General features: G+C 41.8%; 1 protein-coding gene across 1 annotated transcript; it reads right to left on the reverse strand.

Annotated features, from left to right (window-relative positions):
• Positions 1 to 326: 326 nt before the first annotated feature.
• On the reverse strand, positions 327 to 9,758 carry LOC311122192 (polymeric immunoglobulin receptor-like). The gene is made up of 11 exons (XM_084196585.1): positions 9,648 to 9,758; positions 9,159 to 9,464; positions 8,490 to 8,816; positions 8,073 to 8,184; positions 7,523 to 7,617; positions 7,269 to 7,309; positions 4,752 to 4,817; positions 1,649 to 1,723; positions 1,357 to 1,443; positions 1,052 to 1,111; positions 327 to 656 (listed from the first exon to the last, which is right to left on the reverse strand). The coding sequence occupies exons 1-11, from the start codon at positions 9,712 to 9,714 to the stop codon at positions 630 to 632; spliced, it is 1,263 nt and encodes a 420-aa protein (XP_084052711.1). The 5' UTR covers positions 9,715 to 9,758; the 3' UTR covers positions 327 to 629.
• Between the last annotated feature and the right edge of the window lie 766 nt (positions 9,759 to 10,524).

Below are 10,524 nucleotides of genomic sequence, written 5' to 3' on the forward strand. Positions count from 1 at the left end.
CACAAACCTCACCCCCTCATGCTGTAATCAATCAAGAAGATACCAAGGAGACAAAGGTCTAGCCCAAACTTTATTCAACCCTGGTGCTGCTCCCTTCACTGTGTTTGAAGAGAGAGACAAAAACAAACGGCCCAATTCAGTTAGCCACAAAGAATGTTAACTATATGTTCATGATTAACTCAATTTTATCTGATAATCCATTAAAAATACACATCAGGTGTGACAGATGTCCATTGTGAAATATAGACAGTATAGTACATTTTATTATCGCAGTACAGTAGTTATTGTAAATAGTAGCTACTATACTATACTATCTATACTTTTGATCATGATTAGTTACAGGCATAGGACAATTAATTAGGTGAGAGAAATAAGATGATGATGTAAAAAACAAGTGACAAGGGGAAAGGTGGATGGAAAATAACTAATAACAGATATGTGTTAACAATGAAAACTAACACAGCAGACTGTCTTCAGTAGTTTATGGACACAAAAGGATAGAGGGGTCTTTCTGGCGTGGGTTAAGAGGTATGACAGAAGCATATTGGAGGCAGATAGATGTTGTGACACAGGAGAGGGGAGTGGGCTGTCCTTCCAGGATAAGGACTCCACCAAGGTCACTCAGTCAGTCACTGCTGTGCTGCTGCTGCCCTCTGCTGGAGAGAACGTGTAACATTCAGTCACAATCACTGTGGTGACATTTCCAATAGATAGAGATCTAGAATCATCTTCCCCTCCCCCAATCCTAACCTTAACCTTTAGTGGGATTTAAAAAAAAAATCTGACCCAAGATCAGCATTTAGGGGCAACTTCACCCTAAACCCAGGCACACTCCACACTGTAATGTTATGGATACACACTGAAAACAATGAGGTTAGCTGGTCACAACATGATTATACAGTTTTTCATGCAGCAAAACTAAAAAGACTAAGAAAGATTTGTGTGATTAAAGAGTGACGTTTACAACACATAGCAATGTGGTGTTGTCTGTATCTTTGTTGAGAAATCAGCATCATCTGGTACAACAGACAGAGGAGACACCAACACTGACCTGTGTGGTCACCTGTAGAGCTAGTGAGCTGTAGACCACATTATCATCTGGTTCTGCTGCCTACAGAGGAGGAACAGGTAGAGAGGTGAACAGGGACAGTTCTGTTATAATGGAGAGTACAGTTTAAAACACAGTTCTCTGTGAAAGACAGTTGTAATTGTGATATGTGACATAAAGGTGATATATTATGCCTATAGGTATAATGGTGACATAACCATGACTATATTAACACTGAGGAAACAATCACCTACTGTTGTTTCTGATAACATAATACTAGCTGTGGCTAATCAGCAGAGCAGCTTTACCTTGGCCTGTACTTTTAGTTGAGCCTTGTGCTGGGGGATGACAGTGCTGTATGTGACATCATCATCATCTTCAGGAAATGGGGCCTGCTGATAGAGAGAGACCCAGATAACAAAAACGTATTGTTGTATTGTTATAGTGTACATTTATCTATTGCTTGTTCCAAGAAAGAAAATGAAACTCTAAATACAATTGTTTTCTAAAACAGATGCAAATTTGCCAAGGCTATGACGTTTTATGAGTAACATCCATAATGTTGTCTAAGACCAACGATGCATGTAGCCATATGTTGACCTTCTGTTCTGTCCTGAACTGATCAGGCATCACAGTGCTGTACATCACGTCATGGTGGCTCTCTGGCTTTGGACCCTGAGAAATGGACAGTACAGAAGGTAAACATATGGCGACATGCATAGGAATACAGAGTATAGGAACTTCAGATACTCAGCTCAACACTGCAGGGATTGAAAATCACAGTCTAATTGAATCACAGTCTACTTGAATCACAGTCTACTTGAACAGAGCAATACTCAATCATGAGGCATCAAAGCCAAAGGAACTGAATAATATTAAGAAATGCTATAGATGGAAGGAAAGTAGTGTTGAAACCTACCAAAAAACAATTAGGAACAAATTCAATCCATTCTAGACAACTTCCTGGACAAAACGTTCCACTGTAATAGTGTAAACTTGGCAGTAGAAAACCTAAACAGTATATTTGACCTCTCAGCTTCCCTATCAAATCTAAAAATCTCTAACAGAAAACCAAAGAAAAGTAACAACAGTGATAAATGGTTTGATGAATAATGCAAAAACATAAGAAAGAAATTGAGAAACCTATCCAACCAAAAACATAGAGACCCAGAAAACCACTATGGTAAATCACTAAAACAATACAGAAATACACTACGGAAAAATAATAACAGCATGTCAGAAATCAGCTCAATGTAATTGAAGAATCCATAGACTCTAACCACTTCTGGGAAAATTGGAAAACACTAAACAAACAACAACACGAAGAGCTATCTATCCAAAACAGAGATGTGTGGGTAAACCACTTCTCCAATCTTTTTGGCCCTATAACAGAGAACAAACAGCAAAAAAATATACATTATCAAATGCAAATCTTAGAATCAACTATTAAAGAATACCAGAACCCACTGGATTCTCCAATTACATTGAATGAACTACAGGACAAAATACAAACCCTCCAACCCCAAAAGGTGTTGATGGTATCCTCAATGAAATGATAAAATATACAGACCACAAATTTCAATTAGCTATACTTAAACTCTTTAACATCATCCTTAGTTCTGGCATCTTCCCCAATATTTGGAACCAAGGACTGATCACCCCAATCCACAAAAGTGGAGACAAATTTGACCCCAATAACTACCGTGGGATATGCGTCAACAGCAACCTTGGGAAAATCCTCTGCATTATCATTAACAGCAGACTAGTTCATTTCCTCAGTGAAAACAATGTACTGAAAAAATGTCAAATTGGCTTTTTACCAAATTACCATACGACAGACCACGTATTCACCTTGCACACCCTAATTGACAAACAAACAAACCAAAACAAAGGCAAAGTCTTCTCATGCTTTGTTGATTTCAAAAAAGCTTTTGACTCAATTTGGCATGAGGGTCTGCCATACAAATTGATGGAAAGTGGGGTTGGGGAAAAACATACGACATTATGAAATCCATGTACACAAACAACAAGTGCTCGGTTAAAATTGGCAAAAAACACACACATTTCTTTCCACAGGGCCGTGGGGTGAGACAGGGATGCAGTTTAAGCCCCACCCTCTTCAACATATATATCAACGAATAGGCGAGGGCACTAGAACAGTCTGCAGCACCCGGCCTCACCCTACTAGAATCTGAAGTCAAATGTCTACTGTTTGCTGATGATCTGTTGCTTCTGTCACCAACCAAGGAGGGCCTACAGCAGCACCTAGATCTTCTGCACAGATTTTGTCAGACCTGGGCCCTGACAGTAAATCTCAGTAAGACAAAAATAATGGTGTTCCAAAAAAGGTCCAGGTGCTAGGACCACAAATACAAATTCCATCTAGACACCGTTGCCCTAGAGCACACAAAAAACTATACATACCTTGGCCTAAACATCAGCGCCACAGGTAACTTCCACATAGCTGTGAACGATCTGAGAGACAAGGCAAGAAGGGCCTTCTATGCCTTTAAAAGGAACATAGAATTCGACATACCAATTAGGATCTGGCAAAAAATACTTGAATCAGTTATAGAACCCATTGCCCTTTATGGTTGTGAGGTCTGGGGTCCGCTCACCAACCAAGAATTCACAAAATGGGACAAACACCAAATTGAGACTCTGCATGCAGAATTCTGCAAAAACATCCTCTGTGTACAACGTAAAACACCAAATAATGCATACAGAGCAGAATTAGGCCAATACCCGCTAATTATCAAAATCCAGAAAAGAGCCGTTAAATTCTATAACCACTTAAAAGGAAGCGATTCCCAAAACTTCCTTAACAAAGCCATCACCTACAGAGAGATGAACTTGGAGAAGACTCCCCTAAGTAAGCTGGCCCTGGGGCTCTGTTCACAAACACAAACAGACCCCACAGAGCCCCAGGACAACAACAACAACAACAACAACAACACAATTAGACCCAACCAAATCATGAGAAAACAAAAAGAGAATTACTTGACACATTGGAAAGAACAAACAAAAAAACAGAGCAAACTAGAATGCTATTTGGCCCTAAACAGAGAGTACACAGTGGCAGAATACCTGACCACTGTGACTGACCCAAACCATTGTAAATACAACCCATATTTATGTTTATTTATTTTCCCATTTGTACTTTAACTATTTGCACATTGTTACAACACTGTATATATACATAATATGACATTTGAAATGTCTTTATTCTTTTGAAACTTCTGAGTGTAATGTTTACTGTTAATATTTATTGTTTATTTCACCTTTGTTTACTATCTACTTCACTTGCTTTGGCAATATTAACATACGTTTCCCATGCCAATAGAGACCTTAAATTGAAAAATGTAATTTAATTGAATTGAGAGAGAGCGAGAGAGAGAGAGAGAGAGAGAGAGAGAGAGAGAGAGAGAGAGAGAGAGAGAGAGAGAGAGAGAGAGAGAGAGAGAGAGAGAGAGAGAGAGAGAGAGAGAGAGAGAGAGAGAGAGAGAGAGAGAGAGAGAGAGAGAGAGAGAGAGAGAGAGAGAGAGAGAGAGAGAGAGAGAGAGAGAGAGAGAGAACCCAAGCTCACATTGCAGAAATGGAGGAGAGAGAAAGAGAGAGAGAACCTTAGCTCCATGCAGAGATGGTGTGATTGGTACTAGTCCAAGATCTCCACAGACCTAAACCAGGTTTATTCAGTTTGTACCTGCTGTGCTGTTTCTCTGGTGTGGCTCACTGTGCTGTATGTAATGTCCTGCTCAGGGTCAGCAGACTGCAAAGAAATAAATACCAAAGAGAAACAGGACTTGTCTATTTACCAACTAAACCACAGTTTGTTTCCATGATAGGATGCAGTCACAGATATATTTAGTGAACTGACAACTTCCTGTTCTCTGTCTTTTAAACATCATTTTTTAACGTCTTGAGTGTTATAAGACCTTGGGTTCAGAATATGGGACTTTTTATTACATTTACATTTTAGTCATTTAGCAGACGCTCTTATCCAGAGCGACTTACAGGAGCAATTGGGGTTAAGTGCCTTGCTCAAGGGCACATTAACGTCATTTAGCAGACGCTCTTAGCCAGAGCGACTCACAAATTGATGCGTTTACCCTATAGCCAGTGGGATAACCACTTTACAATTTGTAAATGTCTCCGGAAGGTGGTGAGTGACTCCGCTGTGGGGTGGGGGGGGGGGGTAGAAGGATTACTTTTTCCTATCCCAGGTATTCCTTAAAGAGGTGGGGTTTCAAATGTCTCCGGAAGGTGGTGAGTGACTCCGCTGTGGGGTGGGGGGGGGGGGGTAGAAGGATTACTTTATCCTATCCCAGGTATTCCTTAAAGAGGTGGGGTTTCAGATGTCTCCGGAAGGTGGTGAGCGACTCCGCTGTGTGTGTGGGGGGGGGGGTGGGGGGGGGGTAGAAGGATTACTTTATCCTATCCCAGGTATTCCTTAAAGAGGTGGGGTTTCAAATGTCTCCGGAAGGGGGTGAGCGACTCCGCTGTGTGTGTGGGGGGGGGGGGGGGGGGTAGAAGGATTGCTTTATCCTATCCCAGGTATTCCTTAAAGAGGTGGGGTTTCAAATGTCTCCGGAAGGTGGTGAGTGACTCCGCTGTCCTGGCGTCGTGAGGGAGCTTGTTCCACCATTGGGGTGCCAAAGCAGCGAACAGTTTTGCCTGGGCTGAGCGGGAACTATGCTTCCGCAGAGGAAGGGGAGCCAGCAGGCCAGAGGTGGATGAACGCAATGCCCTCGTTTGGGTGTAGGGACTGATCAGAGCCTGAAGGTACAGAGGTGCCGTTCCCCTCACTGCTCCATAGGCAAGCACCATGGTCTTGTAGCGGATGCGAGCTTCAACTGGAAGCCAGTGGAGTGTGCGGAGGAGGGGGGTGACGTGAGAGAACTTGGGAAGGTTGAACACCAGACGGGCTGCGGCATTCTGGATGAGTTGTAGGGGTTTAATGGCACAGGCAGGGAGGCCAGCCAACAGCGAGTTGCAATAGTCCAGACGGGAGATGACAAGTGCCTGGATTAGGACCTGTGCCGCTTCCTGTGTAAGGCAGGGTCGTACTCTCCGAATGTTGTAGAGCATGAACCTGCAGGATCGGGTCACCGCCTTGATGTTGGCGGAGAACGACAGGGTGTTGTCCAGGGTCACGCCTAGGCTCTTCGCACTCTGGGAGGAGGACACAGCGGAGTTGTCAACCGTGATGGCGAGATCATGGAACGGGCAGTCCTTCCCCGGGAGGAAGAGCAGCTCCGTCTTGCCAGGGTTCAGCTTGAGGTGGTGATCCGTCATCCATACTGATATGTCTGCCAGACATGCAGAGATGCGATTCGCCACCTGGTTATCAGAAGGGGGAAAGGAGAAGATTAGTTGTGTATCGTCAGCGTAGCAATGATATGAAAGGCCATGTGAGGATATGACAGAGCCAAGTGACTTGGTGTATAGGGAGAAAAGGAGAGGGCCTAGAACTGAGCCCTGGGGGACACCAGTGGTGAGGGCACGTGGTGCGGAGACAACTTCTCGCCACGCCACTTGGTAGGAGCGACCGGTCAGGTAGGACGCAATCCAGGAGTGAGCCGCGCCGGAAATGCCCAGCTCGGAGAGGGTGGAGAGGAGGATCTGATGGTTCACAGTATCAAAGGCAGCAGACAGGTCTAGAAGGACAAGAGCAGAGGAGAGAGAGTTAGCTTTAGCAGTACGGAGAGTCTCCGTGACACAGAGAAGAGCAGTCTCAGTTGAATGACCAGTCCTGAAACCTGATTGGTTTGGATCAAGAAGGTCATTCTGAGAGAGATAGCAAGAGAGTTGGCTAAAGACGGCACGCTCAATAGTTTTGGACAGAAAAGAAAGAAGGGATACTGGTCTGTAGTTGTTGACATCAGTGGGGTCGAGTGTTGGTTTTTTGAGAAGGGGAGTAACTCTCGCTCTCTTGAAGACGGAAGGGACATGGCCAGCGGTCAGGGATGAGTTGATCAGCGAGGTGAGGTAGGGGAGAAGGTCACCGGAGATGGTCTGGAGAAGGGAGGAGGGGATGGGGTCAAGCGGGCAGGTTGTTGGGCGGCCTGCAGTCACAAGTCGCAGGATTTTTTTTTATGTCAACTCATTGATAACCAACTGAAGAGGTAATACTAGAGTCAAATGGTAGATGATCTGAACTCAAGAACAGAAAAGCAGATGGTTGAAAATAATAGAATATAATAAATTAAGTGTATCCTACCACTGAGTTGTTAGTTGTCTGGTCCTTGGCCTTATTGTCCTCTGGAATAAAGAGAGGGAGATGTCAATTACTTCTGAGTTTGTTATAGTACAATAATACCTCTGAATGGATTTCTTATAGACAATTCCTCTAAATACTATCTGTCATTCAAGATAAATCACAAGCAAGCAATATAATGTTGTTCACAATGACAATACGTTTTGTATTTTTCTAAACTATTCTCGTTTTTATATTCACATAAAATGACTACTTACTATGCTTTGTCCACATCTTCCATGTGACTAGGATACCAGCTGTCACCACCACCAACATGCCCCAAGGAATCAGTAGGACTTTCACATCTATGGACCTGATGGATTACATAGAAGAACTTGAATCAAAAATACAATTAAAATAGATCATTATAAATTGATCATTTGTGAAAAAGTAATAACTTGTTGTTTACACTGTTGTGATAAATGGAACAATTATTTAGATATTCACATGTGTGGAAGTTGACCATACAATTGAAGAGATGATATGATTATTATTGAGATTATTACTATACAAATAATGTTTTCTTTTTTTAAGAGTGCAACTTGTCCTTGCAAATGAGTGAGAATAACACAAACATTTCTGCTACTTCTCCAAAGAGATGTTCTACCCAAGAGGAAGTGCTAACAGTCTCTATATGCATTTAGGGAGGGTGTTTGGTTATCTTCAGCTGTTGTAGTGTATGATGGAATTGTAACATTTCTTTGTGTTCATATTATCAAACAATTGCCACAATATGTGGGATATTACAGCTGAATGAGTGATAATAACCTCTGGTGGACGTCCTCCATGTTCCCCTCAGCTCCTTGACTTGTGTTGTCAGTCTGAACAGGCTCAGCAGTTGGAGAGACAGAGGGTTGTTGATTGGTTGGAGCTTGGGTTGCTGTGATGTAAAACAACAATGCCATCAATGAAATTACTGGTATACCAGATAGTCAGGTTGTATAGCAACATCACATTCATAGTCAATATTCCAATTTGTTTCAAATGATGAAACAAAGTGAATCTGCTGTCAATGATTATGAAAACAGTAGCAGATTTTCACTGACTATCATCTATGTCAAGAAGTAAATCATGGAATAAATACATATTTTCAGGGTGATATTAATGTAAGAAAATTACATCATTTTGATATGAAGTAACTATGGATATTAAACTATTTTTGTGACCCAAACAGAAAGTACTTACTGATAGCAGTGATGATTTGTGTTGCAGTTTGTTGACTGACAGTGATGTGAACAGGCATCTCTAGTTCTCCCACTTCACACCAATACCAGTCAGTGTTCTCCATCTTCAGTCCACTCATAGTCACTGTTAAGACTGTTCTGTTGTTGGCCAGACTGATACCCTTTAATGTCACTGATGTTCCATGTAAAGTCCCAGAATACGACACACAATCACCACCCATCCTGCACCACTTTATATCTCCAGAGTTACTATAGTAACAACGGACAGTGACACTCCCTCCTTCTACTCCAGTCACTTCCTGTTGGTCCACATAGAGTTCTGGAGTACCTGAACACAGAGGTACAGACACCAAAGAAAGAACTCAGCAGCAGAACTTAAAATGTTTTAAAACCGACCACAGCGGAGTTTAAACAAAGTTTACACTACAATCTACATACAGAGATCATAAAGTATTCTTCAGGTCAACTTACATTTACATTTACATTTACGTTTTGAACAACTTGAACAATAATGGTGATACCAGTTACCAGACAAGGAACCAGTTACCAGGAAATGAAATGAGAACACCATTCATTTAGTTTGTGGAAGCAGGCTATTTCTGATTGTCTCATCATTACTGAGAACTGCCTATTCTACTTTTCTGAATTGTAAGAGTTGCAGGGATCTTACCTGGAGTGACAGACAGGTAGAACCGTTGTATCATGATATCTGGTCCTCCATTGATCTCCACAACACACCTGTAATTCTTAGAGTCCTCTGGCTCCAGATCAGTCATGGTCACAGTGAAGACTCTCTGGTTGATGTCATCAGATATTGAGGCATTACCACTGCTCTTAGGATGGTCACTGCGTACTAGAGAGGAGCAACTATTCCAATCATACCCTTTACACCAGTATTTCACATGATTTATGTAATACTGATCATAGTGACATGGGATGGTGATGGAGCCTCCGGCCTGCACAGACACATACCTCACTGTGAACACATCAACACAAAACACATTTAGGTTGGAATTCAACAGAATCTGCACTGCAGGATAAAAATCCCATTGCTTATACACTATAAAACAGCTTGTTAATGATTGAGATTTATTACACCGTGTTTACAGTGAATTGACCCACTGGACTTCAGCCCTTTATAGAAACATGTTACACATACCTGCTGATACTCTGTAGAGGATGAGGAAGAGGAGGAGGAGGAGGAGGAGGGAGAGATGAAGAGCCATGTGAAGGTTTCAGTCTGCCTGGTATATTATATGGTACCTGAGCACAAATGTTTGTCAAGGACGAAGGCAACAGCCAGAATGACTGTACTTCCTAATGTTAATAGACTTCACTGTCTGTAACTCTCTTCCTGCTTCTGTTTGTGGGTACATGGCCCCCTCAGTGGCAGATAGCAACTATTGCATCATATAGACTAGTTTAACCCAAAACGCATAGTCACTACAACGTTGTTCAAGCCCCCATGCAGTTTCATTTTATTTTGAAATCACTGTCTGTGTTCATTTCATGAAAATAACTCAAAATACATTTTTCCTGATTTATTTTCCTGATCCTCCTTTTGACATTGAAATGCTCTGTGTGATCATGTGGGCGTGTTGATACAAATTTAAATATATTTAAATACAGAGCCCTGATTGGCGGAGAGGATTGTATAGACTAGAGCCTACCCAGCTTACCCCTTCAAAGTAGGAGGATACATATGCAAATAAAACAGAATCAGAATAGTCATTTCAGATTGTGATGTCATTCTGTGGATCAAAAACTCCAACTCCATTTTCTTCAATAAGCTCTTACACTAAAAGGGCATTATCCAAATTTGTTACAATTTCACAGTATTATTCCAACCTCATTGTGTGGAAATATAATTTAAAAACAAACAGAAAACTCACATTTTTGACTGCACTGCCCCTTTCAACTTTCTCTAAGGGCTCTTTGGGACCAATAGTCACTACTATCCTCTTACCATCTGCTGGAAAATAGGTCACTAATGATTACACAAAGAAATGTATAGAATTGAGAGGGCAGGTGCTGCA

This window comes from Coregonus lavaretus (assembly GCF_964263955.1).
Source record: "Coregonus lavaretus genome assembly, contig: HAP1_SCAFFOLD_1366, whole genome shotgun sequence".
NCBI lineage: Eukaryota > Metazoa > Chordata > Actinopteri > Salmoniformes > Salmonidae > Coregonus > Coregonus lavaretus.